General features: G+C 39.5%; 1 protein-coding gene across 9 annotated transcripts in view; it reads right to left on the bottom strand.

Annotated features, from left to right (window-relative positions):
- Positions 1-22,538, bottom strand: part of MAP2K5 (mitogen-activated protein kinase kinase 5) — a 255,139-nt gene that overhangs the window by 53,272 nt on the left and 179,329 nt on the right. For 3 of the 9 annotated variants that reach the window (XM_090270812.1, XM_090270813.1, XM_090270819.1), the window contains 3 exons: positions 13,486-13,524; positions 5,402-5,428; positions 5,058-5,090 (listed from right to left, as the gene is read on the bottom strand). The exons of 1 other annotated variant lie outside the window; for it this stretch is intronic. In XM_090270812.1, the coding sequence (XP_090126938.1) occupies positions 5,058-5,090; positions 5,402-5,428; positions 13,486-13,524 (99 nt within the window). The remainder of the gene's footprint in view (positions 1-5,057; positions 5,091-5,401; positions 5,429-13,485; positions 13,525-22,538) is intronic. 5 more of the 9 variants (XM_090270815.1, XM_090270817.1, XM_090270820.1 and 2 more) reach the window with 2 other exon arrangements.

The raw sequence follows: 22,538 nt of genomic DNA, 5'->3' as shown, positions 1-22,538 counted from the left end.
CTTTCTATCCGCATCAGGGAAGAACAATCAATATAACTTAGAATAATTCATCTACCATCTTCAACAATCAAGCCCATCATTTGTCTACATACCTGGTACTGTAGGCTACTGCTGACCACTAAAAGTTTTTGCTTTTATTTCAGAACCATTGCGGTAGTTTACAAATTCTGTAGTTAGTTCTTACTAGGAAATCAACACTTTCATGTAGAAGATACTTCTGATTGGGTATAAAACATGACTTATTTGAATTCACTTTTTACTAGTAAAATGAATAAACAGAAGTATAAATCAGGGATTTGCTAATCGTCCTGCTAAGCACCTACAGATGCTAGACAGAAATTTATTTTTAGTTGTAATATGCTTGAAACACATATATATATACTCAGAGTAATAATCTATTTTTCTGATTGTTATATTTTAGACAACCTGAACATTCTCAAATGCATCTATGAACTCAAAAATAATTCACAAGAAAGTTTCAAGCCTTTCTGACATTTACTTTTTTCCTTTTGTGACCTGGCAAACTTCTATTCCTCCTTTAGGTCCTAGCTTAAATGTCACCTCCCCTGAGGGGCATCTCTTAATCCACCCCCAGAACCCTCCTGTTTCAGGGTTGTATAGTATGCCCCCTACAATAAAATAATTATTCATTTCCATGTCCACATCTTTTCCAAGGCTGTGAACTACTTGGGGGCAGGCCAAGGAAGAAGTCCCCAGCACCTCAATCCACTCGCTGGCTCCAGTCAACCTGGGATTTGATGACTCAGATACCACTGCTATATTTCCACCTGCTACACCACCCATGTGGCCAGCCCTTTGTTGCCAGCCAAACTGGGAGCTCAAACGTTGGGTAGAGTGTTAGATAGCTACCCAGACTCTCGAGTCCCAACACATTGTGTTGTCCCAGGATTTGGGAATGTACTTCTGCCTTCCTACTCTCCCCTACAGGCCCAGTTTGCAGCTGGCCTGGGTCCCTTGCCTAGAAGTCCAGTCCTCTCTAGGCTTGGAGGCTGTCCTGACCATGACCTGTACAACTTGAGCTAGCACATAGTGGGTATTTTTGGTAACTGTTTGGTGAATGAATGAACAGAAGCCCACCCATTTTACTTAATTAAAGAAGGCGTCAGCACTCTCACTCTTCTCAGATGAGTGCGTCTGGCCTTACAAATACCATTTAGGCATCTGATTTCTTTTTTTACACTATGTTTTACTAATTATGCTATCACGGTTGTCCCAATTTTCCTCCCTTTGCCTCCCTCCAACCAGCAACCCCCACTCCCTCAGGCAAACCCCACACCATTATTCATGTCCATGGGTCATGTGTGTAAGTTCTTTGGCAACTCCGTTTCCTATATTGTACTTTACATCCCCATGGCTATTCTGTAACTACCCATTTGTCCTTCTTAATCCCCTCACCTCTTCATCCATTCCCCCACACTTTTCTCCCACCTGGCACCTATCAAAAGATCAAAACTATGAACAATAAAATGGCAATAAATACATTATCTATCAACAATTGAATCTAAAAACAAACTAAGCAAACAAGAAGAGCAGAGACAGAATCATGGATATGGAGAGCGTTGTTAAATATCTGATTTCATTTGTCACTTTTATTTTTGCTAAGGTCACTATCAGGAGTGCAACGACTGAAGAGAGATGGTCAGAGCACTGGGGCAGTAGGTAGTCACTGGCAAGAATGAGGAGTGACCATAGAAAACAGAGGCGATCATAAGACAGAACAGAGGAAAAGCACCAAGCAGAGCAGCACAGCTAAGCAGGGCCATTTAGCCTGGAAGCAAATGGCTCCATATACTTCAAGAGGCCCAAGCGCATCACTAAGTGCCAAGGCCAAACACATGGGCAAAATGGTTGGTAAAATTCAGTGCAAGAGCAAGGCAAGCCCCATACAATTCTATAGCTCTGGAGGGCATCAATACATCAAAGTACCATGTTCAAAACAAGGACCTGAGTCATCAAGAAAAGGTTAAATGATATTCAGTACACTCTGTCGACAGACTGCCAAGAGCAAATACATTTTAGAAACATCTCTTCCTAAAAATGCAGTATTTCTCATTTTTGTTAGAGCTTAAAGTAGTAAACTGCAGTTATCTACAATAGGGCCACCTTATTCTCCAAAGATATCAGATTGCGAAGTCATCACGGCACACACAGACACACATCACTTACAATAAACCAAAGTTCTTTATAACACAGGTATTCAGGGACTTGGAGAGGGCTTGATTAAAACCTGAGGTTTTAAAGTAAGAAGTGCTTTAAGAGAAGCAACTCTGAGGCATCAGATAGTGTCTTTAAGACATCACTCATATCCTGAGTTAGCCCCAAACCAGATTAAACTCCACCCACTAAAATTAAATTGGATTGCCCAGATTTCTGATTGGAGCTTGATTTCCCTATTACCTTGGCTACCCTTGCAGTTCCTATTCTGTGGTTCAAGTTTCATGTTGGTGATTCTTACTCCTCTGTTTAACTTTTGGTGTTATCTATTTGGACATCAGGTGTCTGACTCTGGATTTGTCCCATGATTCCATCTCCCGAGTCCCAGAATGGGTCTGACTTTCACTTCTGTGCATTCCAGGGCTGCCTCCTGCCCACTTTATCTTGTTTTACTACTTCTTTATGCTTTGCCAGGTGTCAGGAGGTCAAGCTGCATCCACATAATAATGAAGTATATTACATTGGGCTTTGCTTGGTGTTTTGTATATGACTCCAGATACATCCATCTTGTTTGAATCAGGCTCCCTTAAAGGTGGTAGTTTTTGATCTGACTTTTCTCTAACAGAAATAGTATATACTATCATTGAATATCCTTTTCACAATGGAGTATATTTCATGCGCAAGGAGTAAAATGGCTCAAATCTTGGCTGGTTATATTCACTCAGGAATAAGAGCCCTAAAAGTCAGATGCTAATGAAGATAGTTACTTGCCTTCTGGGATCTAAAAGGGAAGTGTTAGCCTAAAAGGCCATTATGGAAGAGGTTCTCACACTTTAATGTGCAGAGTTACCTGGGAAGTTAGTAAAAATGTAGTTTCCTGGGCTCCATACCTAGAAAGTCTAATTCAGTGATTGGGTGCAAGAGTCTACATTTTTAACAAGAGCCTTAGGTATATCTGATGCAGTTAGCCCTTGGACTACCCTTTGAGAAACACTGTATCACAGCAATGAGAAATCTGGTAAACACAGGACAAGCACAGTAGTTAAAGGACCCCACCAATCTTCTCTTCCTTAGAAACTATGATGCCTAAAGGTCCTCTGACCACTTCTTTCCTAATGCTCTTATACTGAGTATCAGCTCTGTTCCAAGACCAACTTATGTTTGTTTTGGTGAAGACAATGTGAATTTTCCAAGTTTCCATAAAGAAGGTATCTTAATGTCTTTAGAGTAAGTAAGAATAGGTGTCTAAGTTATATTTTTATATAGGATGAAAGAAACACACATGATTTAAGTTACACACTCTTGTCCTTCATCACACAGACCTTCCCTCCCTAGACAGAACATCTTCCCATGATAGTTTCAAGCATCTCAGGATTTTGCTCAAATTAAAAAAAGTAAAATATTTTAAATTTAGTATCAATGACCACTACTTTAAATAAGAAATACAAATATCCATTCGATCCAGAAACCTTCAGATTAGCTCTCCAGCAATACATACATTATTGGTGAAGAACATCTATACCTAACTGGTCTGAGACCCAGGAGCCTGGCAGGCCAAGAACAGGAGAGCCCAGGATGCACAGCAGGCTGTGCACTTGACCAGACAGGCCAAGCTTCCATGGGCATATTCGTAAGTGATCCTGGAGGGGGACTTCATGAAAATCAGTTTATTTGGGTGGATTCTGATGGGGATAGGATGCTTTTGGAATCTAAGATGACAGAAGATATTGATGAGCTATTAGATCCAGAAGGCCCATCTGATATTTGAGATAATGGGGGCTCCATTTGTTTCAGGACAATGCCTTCATTTTTGCTCCAACATGGTTTATGGCTTGCAGGGGATATATGGACTGACTGATGCAACCATTAAGGATCTTCGAGCCCCATTCTTACTATTATTGGGATATGTGTTCGCGTTTGTTTTTTTCCTAGGAGAATCTTTATTTTTTCTCCCAAATCTCATATCTGGTTATACAGATGTTTAATTGAGAGGAATAATTATGAATTACGATTTGTTTTCTTTCAAACTTTCCTTTCTGACTCATTTATTGCCTCCATTTTAAGTGTTTTAAATATTGTAAAATTAAAGTTAAAAAATAAACATTGCTAGTAGGCAAGCCCAAATCTAGAAAAACTCAAGTTTTAAAAAAATGTTACTGTTTCTTAATTGAGAGCCTTGTGTACTGTAAGACTGTTAGTTTATAGGGAAAAAAAAAAGGAATTTAAATTCTGAATAAAAAGTAGACAAAGTTGATTGAGAAAGAAATGCAGGCAGATCAACTGCATGAAGGCAAAGGGACAGTGGAACTCGGCTAAGGAGGACCAGAGGTAGAATGACTTAAAATATAAGAATACAAGTTAGAAGTGTAAGAAGTTAGGAGTATATTCTGGGAGAAATGCCTAATTAGGAAATTAAAGCTGAACTGTTGACCTGGAGCTTCTGAACAGTTTTTATCACTCTGATATGCTTTGGGTAAATAAAGCAAGGAAGACCAATTTTATCCGGCTTATATTTGCTGTTCAACTCTGACCCTTGCCTACTGAATGACTTAAAATATCTGTTGTGGAAAAAAATGATACCACTTTAATTTCCGGCTCCATACCCATCTGGCCAGGGAAAGGATAAATTAATATTATCATGTTTTGTCTTTAGGGCTTCTGGGAACCCCGAGGACGAGCCTGTGGGACAGTCTGTTTTGGCAGGGATTCTCGGCCAGAATCAGATTCAGGACAGGGCCAGCTCACGTAACACAGCTCAGAGCCACACAACACAACTTGCTCCGAGGATGTTGGGCATTGTGCTTCATTAGGAAACAAAATATAAGCTTTCCACACCATTAGGAATGACTTTAGGAGTGAAAGCACATAAGACGATGCCTCACCTCATCAACAATGCACTGCAGAAGCTGGAGAGGCTGCAATGGGAAAGAAGAGAGGAAAAAGTATTAGCCTCTATGCAATATCTTTACAGTGGAGTGGAAAGAAAAAATCATTAATGCAATAAAATATAGCAAGATTAATCAACAACAGCAAACTCTTATAAAAACATTGATGCTCAGGATGTTCTATTATTTCTAATGGTACCTAATCTAATACAGGCAGTTAAAGGTTTGCATTTTCTTCAAAATGCAATTTGCTAAGTTTAAAACAAGGCATTCAAGCATGCAAAGGAAGCAGCCATCAGGAAAAAGAAAAGTGAATTTTTTTCTGAACTCATAAAGCTTACCATTAAAGATCCCTGGTTTTTCTGAATCTGAAAAAAGGCAATATGTAATTAGCATGTCATAATCAAAATGACTCACTTGGACACATTATGATCACTGAGAGAAAATTATTGCATTGCTGGTGGCAATTTGTGGGCATGTGTTAACACAATTTACATAATGAAAATACACAAATGTTAATAGCTCGCTTCTCATTTATAGGCGAAAGTCAGCAGAATGTTAATTTCACACAACACTTTTTAGTACCCTCCAGGTTGTATTAGAATAGGGAGAAAAACCATAATCCATTTCAAAAGGCTGTTTACGATTCAGATATAAATAATGTTTTATATTGCTAGATTGTGAACACTGGGTTTAATGTTGCAATCATTGCTAATGTTATGAAGCTCACTCTTTTTAAATTAAAAACCGATTTATTTAAAATTGAAATTAAATCATAGTCAGAAATTAGAATTTTGGATTCCTGCCAGTGTTTGCTCACAATCCCCTATTTTGTGAAGAAAACGTTAATTATGTGGTTGAAGTATTTGTCTCTCACTCAGGAGTGGGGTGAACACTCCACCTTTCCCAAAGTTCCTTTCGCCTGTTTCCAGGACAGCAAAGCTCTCTGGGAAAATAAAATCCATGCAAGTTTTACACTGTTTTTCTGGGGACAAAGTAGAGTAAAGTAAGAAATGCCTTTTCCTAATCAACATTCTAAAGGCAGGCTGCTCACACATCTAATACCGACTTAGAAAAGTTACTAAAATGTGACACCAAATTAATAAAACATCCACTGTAATTAAAGTATTAAACACTTCAATGCACCTCTCCCATGCCTACAGTTACTACAAGCTCAATGAAAATGGAGTCCCAGCGATAAATTTCCTAAGAAAAATTTCAGAAATGAAATACAACTGATGGGTCAGCTGGTTGCTGGGATAACTGAGCTGCAACCAGTTGGTAAAACATAGGACAAGCAGTAATAGTCCCCTATATGTTTTTAATGATGCTTTTAAAAGTTCTTCCACATACACATTCTCATTTGATCTCCACAGCCACCTTGAGGTTGGCAGGGATGATCATCTGTCTTCTGTGATGGGAAAACTGGGCCTCTCAGAGGATGGGGTCATAGGAAGAGGCTGTGGTTGTGCTGGTTCTTCTCCAATGCTCCTTTCTCTCCAGCATCTCCATTATATCAGCCTACAGTCATAGTATTGCTTAAAATCAATTAGATTTGAATATATACTTAGAATGGCAAAGTTGATAAAGTATCAATTTTGGCATGTGGGTTTTTTCAACTAGACTAAAAGCTTCTCAAAGACAGAAGCTATGTTTTTTCGTTTCCTTTGCATCCATATGGCTGATCAGCAGATCCTTCTACCCAGAGCTTGAGTGTTTTAAAAAGTGCTTTTCCGTGCATGACCCCAACTGAACATGGCACCCACCATCACAGCTCTTGGCTCCTTATCACCCCTTCCCTCCCCAAACACTACTCTCAAAAACCTCTCTCCCAGGCTAACGGGCTCTTAGTCTACTTAAAATTTTTTAAATTAATTTTTTCAATTACAGTTGACATTCAATATTATATTAGTTTCAGGTGCAGTTTCAGTCTACTTAATGTTGCTCATTGATCCTCTAGTCAATGAGAACTTCTGGATAAGGCTCTTCAAATGCAGATTTGTATGAAAAAGGAAGACAGAGTTGTTAACTACCACCCTGGAGTGGTTAAGGATTTTAGTAACAAGCTATACCACCTTTAAAAAAAATCCTGAAAAGCCCAGGTAACTTTGCTTTTATATATTTTTAAGTGCACATGGATACTCCACTCTGTCCCCATTCTTGGTAAGCTATATCTACTTCAACAGGGGAGTTACTTTTAATGAACAAAGAATTAGAAATTCATTTGACCTCAGAGAGAATGTTTTTCACAAATTTCCAACAGTCATGGGGAATACAACAGTCTCTGAGGAAAACATGTGGCAAACATTCTAAGTGAGATGTTTCCAGATGAATTCAGGACGGGATTATGAGACATTGCTCCCAGTAACATGAGTGGTAGGAACCAAACAAGTAAAGGGAGGATATTTCCTTATGAACCGAGATCTTGGAGAAGCTTTCCACCTTCCCTTATTTTGTGGCTTTAATGCGTGGTTTAAGACAACTTAAAACTGTACTATTTTAATGCTGGTTCTTTACCGTAAGAAAGGGAGAAACAGAAATACCAAAGTCTTTTTAAAAATGATCTTATAACTATACTGTTCTGCTCAGATTTTTAAAGAGAGACATTGTTACCAGGTTTTATTACACGGTTTTGATAGTAACATATTATATGAAATCATCTTCATAAATTTTGTATTAAGGTAGCAGTGGCAGTACCTGAAATTGATTCAAAATGCTTAAGATACTCAATTACTTTTTACCACTGTTACACAATGTGGTGACTTATATCTTCTATTTCACAAGAATTTGATGATGCAACATCATTGTAATTGATTCATTTTCTCAATTAAATAAAGCTACTGTGCTTTTCTTTATACGAATGCCACACAGACCATAGAGTTAGATGTATTATCTCCTTTCCCTGTCTCAGATATATTGCCTTAAAGGCTATATTCTGTTCCTCTGTTAATTCTACCAGAAAATTTAAGGCCACAGTCATATTTTCCAACATTCTGATCTGCCATGTACTCGGCTGTATTTATATTAGGCATATTTTTCACTGCTAAACTCTTTGTTGTTTACCTTTTTCAAGATCACATTACAGTACAGGCGCAGCAACCATAAAACAGATCCAAAGAAAGTCAACCTCCAGTCACTGCCTCGGCTTTTGTACACAGTTCAAGAAAAAGCGAAGCCCCTAGTTTTATAGCACATTAAAAGTGGTGCTAAGGATACTCAATATAAAATGTTAGTTTTGGAAAAGCCTCTCTTTATTCTGGATTTGCCTTCCAAGTGCTTAGCTGTGAGAACAGAGTTTAGAGGAATACAATAACATTGTTAGGGCTGATGTATTGCCTGCACCTCACAACATAAGAAATGCTGTTTATAACTAACTTGTTTAAGTCCACGTTCTCGCTTGTACATTTTGCTTGTGCTGACTTTTCTATGTCTAAGTAGTACTTGGGGACAATGAATGGAACAGTAATTGCTCCAGTCAAACCCTTAGCTAATTTGTCTCTGGAACTAGTAGCATTTTGATACTCTAATTAAGATGAACCTCTTCCCTCTTCCGGGCACAGCTTTTTTCTTTTGCCAGCCCTTAGAATCGAGATTTTAAGCTACACTAACAAGGTTTAGTTATGGCTTATTCTACCGTAAGACAGACCCTTATGTGTTTAAAAGGGGGAGAATGACTTCATAACAATGAGGCAAAGCATTAGTCAGGTATCAGGATGTTACTGCAGTGACATTTATCATGTATTCCTCGCAAAAAACATATAATTGGCAATTTAGAAAAGCTCCTATAACATGACTTAAGAGTTTGGAAAATGAGCCTGGAAAGGAAATTGCCAATACAAAAATTTGCTCGTGGGGCTTTGACTCTGGTGATAAAAAGCAACTCTGGAAGTCTCACGTTATGCTTGTCTATCTGTAGAGGTACTTTATACAGATAGTGGTCAAACCGACTTGGTGACCAGTCCTTTCACATTATATTCAGAAGCACGACCAGAAAACTAAAATGAATCCACCTATGTACCTTAGAGAAGACACCAGCCATAGCTTCATTTTCTCTTTTACTCTGAAATTATGGCTTGCCCTGCAGCTCTTGTCTGAGAGATTTATGTGTGACCTAGGTCAGATCTTCCAATATCAGTTGACAAATTTTCTCTTTACATATTTACTGCTTTTCAAGCTTGTGTTATTTTTCTCTTAAACAGAAAAAAAAGAAATATAAAATTAAATCATATGGTTGGATTTTAAAAAAATATCATTTTTATTTGTTATGCTACTGACATCACATTCTAGCTTTCAGTGTTGAACTCTTCTTTATTCTTTTTTTAAACTTCAAATTTCAGGAACTGTAGCTATTTTGCAAAGGCTCTTCTTTCAAATCAGATGCATTAAGCTAAATATAAATAGGGGTTAAAGTAAACTGAGACTTTAATATGCTAAATGAAAAGAATGATCTAAAGAACTTTTGAAATGGAAGGGACCTCAGTGATGATCTAGTTCAATCTACTCATTTTGTTGTTAGGGAAACTGAGGCTCAGAGGGGCGTATCTAGGGTCAAAGGTAGTACCTGGCCTATACCTGACTGCTGACTCAGGAGGCTGCCTAGTGTGGGGGAAATGCACAAACTTTGGAGTCCAAAAGACCCCTGGAATTCCAGGTCAGACTGACATGGCTCAGATGCTCCCTCCCTTCACTGGGTTCAGACAGGGTTCAGGTCCACAAAGTAAAGAAGTGAGTTAGAGGATCCCAGAGAATCTTCAAAGGCAGAGCTTCCCATTCAGGTGCCATGATTTCTTTCCTATCTGGGGGAGAACTGGCACCTGGCATTCCGTCTCATTTTACCTGGCACTGCGCTGGGTGCTAAAACTTAGGGATGCACCACCTCCAATCCATTATAACCTGTCCCCGCCCCCCAAAAGTGCCCAAATCTTAAAGTCTTCAATAAGAGAGAGAGAGAAAAAAAAAAATCACGTCCACATGACCACAAGCTAAATCTGAATATACAGTGCTTTGTACCACTAATTTAAAGTAAAAGTTCCCAGAGGACTGTTTTGAAAAAATAAGGGACTAGAACAAAATTTATTCTGCTTAACTACAAATGGGAATTTTAGGCAAACTGCACTTTTAGATACTGATTATGAGACAAAATCAATGAATATACTATATATTATTTCTAATAATATAAAATGAACAAGTATAATTCACTGGTGCCATCCTATCTCCCTGGTTCAGCCTCTTACATTGTTCAAGTTCTTATCATGTCTGTGAGTCCATTAGCATATTTTGTATAGTACAAAACCAAAAACTAAGTAGCAAGACTTATTTAAACAAACAAAAAAGGACTTAAAATAAAAATAAGTCATAAGAGGATTTAGCGAGAACTATTCAGTAGGGCATAAGGAAGTCACTATGATCCCCACATTTTAAGATCCACTTCGGCACCTTCTCTCCCCACATCTCAAACTCCAGGGAGGGTGCTGCATTCCGGAATGACCAGTTCTGAAAAGCTAAAATGCGACATCCCTGAACTTAACAAGCAGCTGGATGGGAGAGAAAGGCTCTAAGATGCCTAGAGGAGGGCACCACTCAGATGGGACCATAAATTAGATCACTTGGCTCTTGCAGCTTCCTGACCATCAAGGACAATGCATTTTCACACAAAACACAACAGTTAGATAACCAATGTGCGGGGCACCGTGATTCATTGGCTGGGTCTGCCGGCCAGTGAGCAGAGGAAAAAGGACCTCACTACCTGTCGACACTCTTTTAGCCCTTGTGTACAGTATTTAAAACTGACATAGCTCATGTCCTATTCCACATAGGTGTATAGGAGCCATAGTAAATCATCCTCTGGGCACATGCAAGGTTTAATGTTTAGAACTTAAATCTTGTGAGAAAAGCAGGAGCTTAGAACCACATTTCAAAAATGATCAATGTGAATTACAAAATTAACCTTTTCTCTAAGGTCTGGCAAGGGAATCCATTAAGTACTTCCCTTTTGAGGAAGATCTTAGACATTTGCTTTATCAAACTTTTCTCTTTTCTTTGCTCCAAAAAAGGGTGGTCCTATTTCAGACTCTGGTTTATCAGTTATGTGTGCAAGAGTGAGAGGGGGGTGGTATTTTTTTGGAGAAAGTTTGTTGCCCATTCCACTTTCATGGTCAAATAAATCTGCTATAGCAAAAGGTTTTTTTTTTAAATGCATCAAACTGTCTGAAACAGTTTTTCTGGAGTTAACATTTAGTTTGTATTCTTATTAGCTTAAATCCTCCATAGGCCATAGAACCTGGAACAATGTTAGAGGTCACAGAGTTCAATTCCTTGCCCCATAAAGAAATTCGCTTTAGTAAATTTCTGACAGGCAGACTGTCTTTGGCCAGAACATCCAATGATGGGATCCCAATCATTCTGTCTTGGGCAGCTTAAATCGTGGGGAAGTTCTTTCTTATTCTGAGTACAAATACGTCTTACTATAAGATGTACACATGGTTGGGAGCCGCAGAAATTGTCTAATGACAGCTCTTCACATATTTGAAGATAGTTGTCACGTCTCTACAGTATTTTCTTTCTCGAATGAACATCCTATTTTCTATGATCATTTGCTATGTCTGATTGCCCTCTATTCTCCCCACTTCCATTAGCAATGACTCTAAGAACATTCCCCTGCCCCCAAGCAGCCAGCCCCATGTGCTTCATGAAAAGCTGGCTTCACCCCCAGCTTCAGGGGTGAGGCATGTGGTTCAGGCTTAACTAGTTAGCATCATCAAAATCCCCCGGGTGCAGAAAGTTAAATGGGTCCAGTCAAACTGAAACTTAGGCTCTCTGGTTGTATGTGAGGAAAAGGGACATGATCTTCTTCCAGCGGCCATTCTTAGTGTGTAAAGGTAGAAGCCTGCTAAGAATATAGCTGAAAGTGAGTTGTTGAATCACGTGCTACCCAAACCAGCAATGCTAGGCTTTTTGATCATCCAATTTAATCAATTCCCCTTGTGGCTGAAGCAACTGAGTTGGGTTTTCTGCTCCCTGAACCAGCTGCCTGGAAGGACCCATGGTTTCACATTTTCCACCACTGAGGTCACTTTCTTCTAAATGCGATGCCATCAAGTATGACATCCATGCCTGAAGACACCTTGGACTGACTGGCTTAGATCACCTTGTTCTGGACACTACATGTACTATTTAGTAGAAAGTTGTGGAACCTACAAGTGCATTCACATTTTTGATAGCTGTATCACATAGTTGGCTTAACTGAGAGAAACAGAGAAGTATATAAACCTTGGACTGAAAAAGAATTACTTCTTCCCAGTACTCCTTTATTTGTTATGTGTTTCATATTGATAATATTTGAGAGTCAAAATGAGTGAATGGTTAAACCAATTATAGAATCTTAGACAAGTCTGACGAATTTTCTACCTGTTGCCTCTCCCCTGCAACAGACAGAGAACTGCATCAGCCTTTTAATTGTTTGGTTGAGGAGAGAGCTGGCCAACACTGAAGCAGAATCACGCACTGTTGGGGCCTAAAAGAATATTAAAAAAAAAAATCCTCACTCTAGGATTTGCTTATTGGTTTTAGAGAGAGGAAGACAGGGTCATATGCACCATGACCGACTGTGGACTGAATCCACAACCTAGCCATGTGCTGACTGGGAATCCAAACCGTGGCCTTTCAGTTTACGGGACGATGCCCAACTAGCTGAGTCACACTGGTCAGGGCAGCCTAAAAGGATTTTAATCTGACCAAGCTCCTCACCTCTGTCTGATCCCTGAATCCGTTCTTCATTTTACTCCTGATGACTTGGCTTCTGTTTGAATGTGTCAAAGTGATGGGGAGCTTAAGTCTTCTGGCCATTCTACCTCTTGTTCAATCTAACCCCCTCATAGTATAAATCCATGCCTTTTCTCATACAAGAACCCTCACATGTCTGAAGACAACTATCATATCTCCTTGGATGCTTGAGGTATTAATACTGGTAGGGTCAAGTGGGAGTATGAACATGGAAGAAAAACAAGAGAACAAAAATTATTAATCTAATGAGTAACGATGTGTATTGGTTCTTAGATCTTCCTGATTCTAAAATAGGTTAAGCCAGCATGTAAAAAGTAAAGTTAACTAAATCAGTAATGTTTTTATGCATCTATGTTTATCAAATACTCACTCTATGCCAGGTATAGTACTAGACTCTAGGCCCTAGAAGATGGATAAAATACAATTGCTAAACCAAATAACTAAAGTCCCTGAAATTTAGCGGCAGAAGTAAGACATAAGCTCAGGGCTTGCATAAGATATTACTTAGATACATTTAAAAAATTAACAGATAAAAGCAGAACTTCTCTGGTGTGTGTTTGTGCATGCATATCTGTTATGTGTCGGGGAGTGAGTACCCATCCTCTCTGTGTCCCGTCTTCCCAAAATTCTGCAAGCCACTGACCCAGGACACCTTCACCAACTTCCAGATGAGGAAACAGATCTGAAAAGAAATAAAATCAAACAACTAACAAAAAAAACCAGAACTAGAACTCGAGTTATCTGTGTGTGTGTATTGGGGTGGAAAACATATACTGACAATAATTTAATTTGTGGCCAAGACTGGTGTATTTTAGTGGGTTGGACAACATCCTGCAAACTGAAAGGCCTCCAGTTTGATTACCAATCAGGGCTCATGCCTGAGTTGTGAGCCAGGTCCCCAGTTGGGGGCATGCAAGAGGCAACCAATAGATGTTTCTCTCACACATAGATGTTTCTCTCCCTCTCTTCCTCCCTTCCCTTTTCTCTAAAAATAAATACATAAAATCTTTAAAAAATATTTTAATTAGTGACTTGTTGGGTGTCACCTGTCACCTGCTGCCTCCTGGTTCCCTCTGCCTTGAGTCACTGAGTGTTTCCAGCTGCCTGGCTACCAAGGAGGCGTAGCACTGTCTGAAGAGCAGGGGCTGGACTGAGGCCTTTGGCTGGAACTTGCTTTTGTTTTATTGTACTTTACCAAACTAGAACTAAGGCTATAGTCATGGTCTCTTTGCACCCCAAATGGTGCTCTCTGCAACCTGTTTCTGAACAGAAAACAAGACAGGCTTCATTACTCCCTTTGGTCTTTCTTTCCTCCTCTGAGCGCCTTTCCTCATAAGACAAATTTTTTCTTCAACTTTTCCTTCTTTCTCTTGATGGTCACCATCTACAGACCTTGACAGAGTATACAGCTTAATAGGTCCACACTTTGTTCTAACTGGATGCCTGAGTTCCCCACAGTTCCTTAGAGATGACAACTTGGCCCTGTGCATGAACAGACAACTGCCCTGGCTGGTGTGGCTCAGTGGGTTGAGTGCTGGCCTGCGAACCAAAAGGTCACCGGTTTGATTCTCAGTCAGGACACATGCCTGGGTTGCAGGCCAGGTCCCCAGTTGGGTGTGTGTGAGAGGCAACCTGTCAATTTATCTCTCGCACAACAATGTTTCTCTTCCTCTCTTTCTCCCTCCCTTCCCCTCTCTCTAAAAATAAAATAAATAAAATCTTTAAAAAACAAAAAACAGACAATTGCCTTCTTTCCTAGCTTCTATGGGTCCCTGGAACCCTCTTTGCATCTGGTGTGTCCTGGGCAATCTCTAGCCTTAAATGGAATCAGCTCTTTGCTACTTTTAGACAAATCATTGATTTTTCAATGAATTTAGCTTGTCTGTTTTATTGGCATTAAAGAGGGTTGGGTTCTTAGCATCATTAACATTTTAGTTGAGGAAGAATCCCCACACCCCAGGCATTAATCCAGAACTGTTAAAATTCTAAAAAGTAGTCTGTGCTCAAACAAAGTTTGGACAGGTCTGCCCCCTTTTTAACTTGGATGTAAATGAGCCACTAGCCCCAAATCTACCCAAGTTTTCTATACTGAATGGTGATAAGTAAAACACTGGAGTACAATAAAAGTTGATGTCTTTGCTGCTACTACTACCTGCTGTTGAGGAGCACTTTTACCCCCAGGGACTCATATCCATCAGCAATTACCTGGCAGCCACGGAGCATCCTGGGATAGTAATTTACATCTCTGCAGACACACCAGTTGGAAGTACTTAGTGGATGGATGGCATATAAAATAAGGGCGGCCATTTGGGCTTAAGGCCTCTGGGTGCCTTATCTCTCTTTCTCTCCCCACCATCCCTCTAAAGTGGGAGGACAGTCTGATTCTGTTGCTGAAGACCTGGTAATCATGACCATGAATAACTTAATGGCTACGGACCCTCATTTACCCCTCTACAAAATAAAGAAGTAGAAAAATTCTATGATTCCATGAAGTAGCAGACAGCATCAACAAAACCAAAGGGGAAAAACTGGAAGGCCTCCCAGACTACAGAGCCTAAGAGAAGGAGAAGAAGACAAAGTCACCACCTGAAAGCCAACCTGGGCACCAAGGACATTATTTCACTTTAGTTCTATTTCTGGGCTAAACTGATTATTTAAAAATTGTAAAAGATTCATGGTTCCCAGTTACTGAACTAAAAATGACTAGATTGTGTCTATAATTCTAAATACTATGATTGTGATTGTGAATGATAAATTATAACTCAAAAAAGAAAGGCTGTAAAGAAAGGGTCTTATGGGATCAGAAAAGTAATTCATTTTAGTCCTACCTGGTGTGAGATGTGGTCATATATTTTCAGAGTTACACAGGTAAATCCCTAAAGTACTTTCTGGAAATATAAATAATACTAATATTACCTTGCTCTTGTTTACCACCTTATATTTTTCAAAGTGTTCTCTTAGGCATTAGCTTATTTAATCATCACAGTTCCGCCCCTGCCCCCACCCCCAGCAGTGTAGAGAATGTACCAAGTCAAATTCATGGAGGGTGGCAGGGAACCCCTCAGAGGCATGTGCCAACAGACCTCAAGGACAAGAGTTCTTAAAATGCAATGATGTCTAACCTCAGATTGGCTCTCCATCATCTCAGAGGGATTCATGAAATTCTCAAACCCAATCTCATTATCTGGTCTGATACACTATCCTGCTACACCATCTCCCTCCTCTACTGTTGTTCCCTCCCCTTTCTGACCACCCTCCCAGTGTTGTTATAAAAGTTACGTATGGAAATTCCTAACCTGTTAGGGAAATGAGGGTAATGATAGTAGTAGTACCCTATTGAATTGAAATGCTAGAAGGACACCAAGTACAACATACCGCTTTAGATCTTTGTCTTTGACCACAGGATTCTCCTCTTGATTAAAATGTCTGGGAAGTGCTTTCCCATCCTTCTAGCCTCAGAGCCTCAGCTCAAGCATCGGCTACTCTGTGAAACTGTCATAGCTTCCTGAAGTGAGCTGACCTCTTCCTCTTGAGGCCATAGCATACCACCTCTTATAGGGTTCCTTTTACATCAATTGTCATTTGTTTATGTTTTCCCCCACTGGATTAGACTCTGAGAGTAGAAACCATATCTGTTTCATTTTTGTACATCTAGTGCATAGTACAGTGTTCAGGTACAGAGTAGAGGCTCAATGACAAATATATGTTGCATTAAATTGAGATGTACATCATACAATAGTTTAGAAGGTGCTATAAAATCAAACCATGGGGTTATTGCTTAAAAAAAAAAAACAGACAGAAATCACTAACATAGCTGACAAACTAATATACCTCAATTAGGATATTATAACAAGTAACTTATGTTTCATGGAAAATCTCACATTTCCAAGCTACCCACACCTTGGGGGTGATATTTCTTCCATTTCTCTCTATTTTAAAGATATACTAGGGGACTTCTGGTCAAGATGGAGGTGTAGGTAGACATACTTCGCCTCCTCGTGCAACCACAAAAAGGAATTTCAATTAAATCTCAAAACAAATAACACCCAGAACTATCAGAAAATTGAACTGTATGGAAGTCCGACAATCAAGGATTTAGAGACCACATTCATCCAGAGGGGTGCCTTTTACAGGGAGTCAAAGCAGCTCTACCTAATATACAGAAACAAACACACAGAAGCTGCCAAATTGAGAAGACAAAGAAATATGGCCCATATGAAAGAACAGAACAAAACCCCAGAAAAAAGAACTAAATGAAACAGAGATAGCCAACCTATAATATGCAGAGTTCAAAGCACTGGTGATCAGGGTGTGCAGAGAACTCATTGAGTACAGCAACAACACAAAGGAAGAAATGAAGGTCACAGTAAGTGAAATAAAGAAAACCCTAGAGGGAACCAACAGTGAAGGGCAGGAAGCCAGGATTCAAATCAATGATTTGGAACATAAGGAAGAATAAACATTCAAACAGAACAGAAAGAAGAAACAAGAATTCAAAATAATGAGGAGAGAACAAGGCAGCTCTGGGACATTTCCAAATGGGCCAACATCTGAGTCATAGGGGTGCCAGAAAGAGAAGAGGAAGAGCAAGAAATTGAAAACTTATTTGAAAAAATAATGAAAGAAAATGTCCTTAATTTGGGGAAGGAAATAGACATACAAGTCCAGGAAGCACAAAGTCAAACAAGTTAGACTCAAAGAGGACCACACCAAGACACATCATAATTAAAATGCCAAAGGTTAGGACTTCCGGCCAAGATGGAGGCGTAGACAGACATGCTGCGACTCCCTCCACAACTAAGAAGGAATACAACTACCTCAAAACTAGAAACAACCGGAAGTTCCAGAAAATCAAACTGCATGGAAGTCCAGCAAACAAAGATATAAAGAAGAAATACTCATCCAGACAGGTAGGAGGGGCGGAGCTGGGGCGGAAAGGATGCAGTGTAGTGGTGGCAGCAGCAGTGGCAGTGGCAGGCTGGCAGAAAGCCCAATCACACATTTAAAAAAATCAGGAGGGACACCTGGGGAGTGTTCCCGGCTCCTCACCGGACCTCGCAGCTCACTGTCCCAGCACCGGGGAAAATCAAGCCTCATTGCTTCTGTCTGTGCAGGCCAGTGGGGGTTGGGTGGAGGCAGAAACTGCCAGTCTCAGCAGAGTTCGCTCGTTTAAAGGGCCCCCACAGTCCTAGAACGTCCGAAGACCCACCCACTCTGGCAACGACGGCCCGGGCAGCAGCTAGAGGGGTGCCAGTCTGGTGTGGAAGTGGGAGAGGTGCCTGGAAAAGGGGCGAGTGCTGGGCAGGTGGCATTGTTCCCTCTCGGACACCTCCCCCACATACAGCGCCACAACCTGGTGAAACAGGTCACCTGTACTGACAAATCCCTAAGGCTTTGCCCCTTACAATGTAACAGGAGTGACAGCTCTATTTGGGACGTGGAGGCAAACAAACACAGGAGCTGGTCAGAATGAGGAGACAGAGAAGTATGGCCTAAATGGGGGAACGGATCAAGGTCCTAGTGGGAGAACTAAGTGACGAGGAGATAGCCAACCTAACAGATGCAGAATTCAAAACATTGGTGATAAAGATGCTCACAGGCTTGACAGATATGCTTGAGTATGGCAAATGCATAAGAGAAGAAGTGAAAGCTATGCTAAGTGAAATGAAGGGAAATCCACACAAAACTAATGATGAAGGGAAGGAAAGCGGGGTTCAAATAAATGATTTGAAACATAAGGATGAAAAAAACAGTCAACCAGTGCAGAATGAGGAAGCAAGAATTGAAAAAATGAGGAAAGAGTCCCAAATTTTGCAAAGGAGATGGATATACATGTCCGGGAAGCACAGAGGGACCCAGGCGAGCTGGACCCAGAGGGGACCACACCAGGATGCATCATGATTGAGATGCCAAAGGTGAAAGATAAAGAGAGAGTCCTGGGGGCACCAAGAGAGAGGCAGAGAGTTGCCTACAGGGGGCAGGGGTGGGGGTGCCTATGGGATTATCAGCTGATTTCTCAGAGGACACTTTGCAGGAAGGAAGGGACTGGCAAGAAGTATTCAATGTGATGAAAGGCAACCTGCAACCAGGACTACTCTATCCAGCAATGCTATCATTTGGAATGGAAGGCAGATAAAGTGCTTCCCAGACAAGATAAACCTAAAGGAGTTCATCATCACCAAGCCATTATTATATGAAATGTCAAAGGGACTTACGAAAAAGATCAAAATTATGAACACTAAAATGACAACAAACTCACACTATCAACAACTGAATCTAAAAAATAAAAACAAAATCCAAGTAAGCAAACCAGAACAGGAACAGAACCAGAGGTATGGGGATCATTCGGGGGGTTATCAGCTGGGAGAGGGGAGGGGGAGAAATGGGGAAATAGTGCAGGGACTAAGAAGCATAATTGGTTGGTACAAAATAGACAGGGGGAAGTTAAGAATAATATAGGAAAGAGTGAAGCCAAAGAACTTATATGCACGACCCATGGACATGAACGAAGGGGGGTGGGATTGCTGGAGGGAAGGGGGTTACTGGGTAGAGGGGAGCAAAGGGGAAAAAAATTGGGACTACTGTAACAACATAATCAATAAAATATACTTAAAAAGTGCCAAAGGTTAAAGATAATGAAAGAATCTTAAAAGCAGCAAGAGAAAAGAAAAGTTACCTACAAAGGAGTTCCCATAAGACTGTCAGCTGATTTCTTAAAAGAAACTTTGGAGGCAAGAAAGGACTGGCAAGAAGTATTCAAAGTGACGAAAAGCAAGGACCGACGACCTAGATTACTTTATTGAGCAAAGTTCTCTTTTAGAATGCAAGGACAGATAAGGTAAAGCTAAAGGAGTTCATCACCACCAAGACATTATTACATGAAATGTTAAAGGGACCTATTTAAGAAAAAGAAGATCAAAACTATGAACATTAAAAGGGCAATAGTCTGGCTGGTGTGGCTCAGTGGATTGAGTGCCCACCTGGGAATTAAAGTGTTGCTGGTTTGATTCACAGTCAGGGCACATGCTTGGGTTGTGGGCCAGGTTCCCAGTTGGGGGCATGGGAGAGGCAACCGCACATTGATGTTTCTGTCCCTCTCTTTCTCCCTCCCCCGCCCCTCTAAAAATAGATAAATAAAATACTCAAAAAATAGAATACCCCCCCCAAAAAAACAAACACACAAAAACAAAAAATAAACAAACAAAAAACCCAACTAAGCAAACAACCAGAACAGAAACAGAATCATAGGTATGGGGATCACTTGGAAGGTTATCAGCTGGGAGAAGGAAGGGGAAGAATGGGAGAAAAGTGCAGGGATTAAGAAGCTTAACTGGTAGGTACAAAATAGACAGGGGGATGTTAAGAATAGTATAGGAAATGGGGAAGCCAAAGAATTTTTATGCATGACCCATGGACATGAACTAAAGGGGTGGGGATTGCTGGAGGGAAAGAGGGTACCATGCGGAGAGGGGCAAAGGGGGAAAAGGTGGGACAGCTATAATAACACAATCAATAAAATATACTAAAAGAAAAATAAAGATATACTAGGAACCTACCTCCTGTATTTGGTATAGGCTAAGCAAATAAAATTATGAGACCTCTTAATAAGTATAAGATAGATTCTGGGAGAATTTGACATGGTAATTAAAATATTCCCGGGAAGAAGCAAATGTGTATAAGTAAACATCTTCATATCACTTAAATTTCACCTCTGCATATTATGGAACATAAACTCTGACCCTGTGGCTTAAAATATGAGTATATTTTAAGTGTTTATATCCTAAATAGTGAGGACAAAAATACACAATGAATTAAAACATGCAGGCTAGATATCTGTTTAGGAAAAAAAAATGCCTGCATATCACTCTTTTGGATGCTTATTAAGATGAGTACGTGAAATTTGGGGTGTTACCTACTGCTGTTATTTTCTTTGATTAGAGGCATCACACAAAAAAGTGGATAGTTACAATTTGCTAAAATCCTTGATGTTCTGAACTTCAGAAAGTTTATGCAACAAAGATTTGATTCCAAACACATCTTTTCAAAGTAGGCAAAGTTTTTAGGTATTATTTTGAAATTTTAGGCCTAGGCATGATCAGTACATTAACAGATAAGGCAGGAATAGCTATGGTCTAATTTAACATGGACTATAAACAATATTAACTTAGTCAAAATTAGTATTAGTAACAATATAGTAAAAGGCTTTTAAAGCAGGAATAAAATACGGTGTAAAAATTCAAAGTATTTTGATGTTAGCTTTTATAAAGTAGTATTTTAAAATAGTTTTCAGAACATATGCTTTCTAGTCTGTTATGAGATAAATACTCTCTCTAGAGCACAATATATCACTGCAAAATAAATGAATGTTTAAAAGGCAGTCTGTCAATTGTAAAAAAAAAAAAACAAACCCAAAAACATTAAAACAGCAAGTTTCCAAGCCAAGTTAAACAAAATATTTTCTCTTTGACAAGCTGCTTACATTGAAATGGAAACAGGGCAAATCTGGTCAATAATATGGATTGCATATAATAAAAAGGACCTTAGATCATGTTACTACAAGGATCAGAAGGCAGTAACTTCAATTAAAACCACCCAATTATTTAGCAAACTTTCAGATACAGAAATAAATTAACCTGTTTTAAATGAAAGTGCCCAGATAAGTAGCTTGTTGACCTATGAGTAAGTCTCACTAGCAGCAATCACAGCAAAGCAGCAAGAGTCTGCTGAAGCAAGGCAAAGCCCCCAAGTCAGACAAACGGTATCAGTGATCAAAAAGCATCTGCAACACACACTTCCTTGGTTTGTAGCAGGGGTTCTGAGCACATGCCCCCTATAGCTTCCCTTAGGTTTTGATATATAGTGTATAGGGGGTGAACATATTTCTCTTACCCATGAATAACTGGGGTATTTTGCTTTTAACAACAGGATATTTTTATTTCTGTACTATCTTGTGAAAAAGGCCAGTTGTTATATTATTAAGAATAGATATCTTTCACTCAATATCCTCTATTATCCACTTATGTTTAACTTGTATTGGGATTTAAGAATGCCTCCTTATTGAGATAAGTAATATGTCATCATTTTGTTCAGCTAACAGGCCTGACAGACCCTGTCTCCTTGGGTTAAAGAACAGCAGATCTCTATTTTGTACACTGGTGGCAAAAGCTGGCAGGATAAATGACAATTAGCCAATTGGTAGTAAAGGTTTTTAATCCTAAACATCTGGGCTTACCTTTTACCTTAGCCTTAAATCATTCTATTTGTCCAGATGATGGTATATTTTTTCAATAAAAGTGATCTCTATATATTGCAACAATTTATTTGAATACCATTCTTAATGTATTTTTAACAAATAACATCACTATTCACTATGTCTCTTATGTTTTTCATCCTTTTTACTACTTATCTTCTTTATTTGAAACTGATTTTTAACAGATAATCTTGATCTTACAACAATATCTTGCTTGCATTTTATTCAAATAATTCTTAAAAACAGCTTAAAAAGCCGTTTGGAATAACATCAAGCTTGCCATCAATCAAACGAAAAAATTCCGCTGGCGGTTGTATAAACATCAGATCAAGTCTGATGTCTTCAAGGATTTCAGAGTGAACCATAAAAAACTCCATTAACTTCTGACAAAGAATGCAAATTAATCACAACATGGGGTGAAATGAAATTAAAGGCTCTTTTCTAAT

The sequence above is a fragment of the Furipterus horrens genome, unplaced genomic scaffold (genome assembly GCF_987537825.1).
Source record: "Furipterus horrens unplaced genomic scaffold, mFurHor1.1.pri manual_scaffold_3, whole genome shotgun sequence".
Lineage (NCBI taxonomy): Eukaryota > Metazoa > Chordata > Mammalia > Chiroptera > Furipteridae > Furipterus > Furipterus horrens.
The sequence above is the reverse complement of the archived record's forward strand: the minus strand, read 5'-3'. Positions and strand labels throughout refer to the sequence as shown.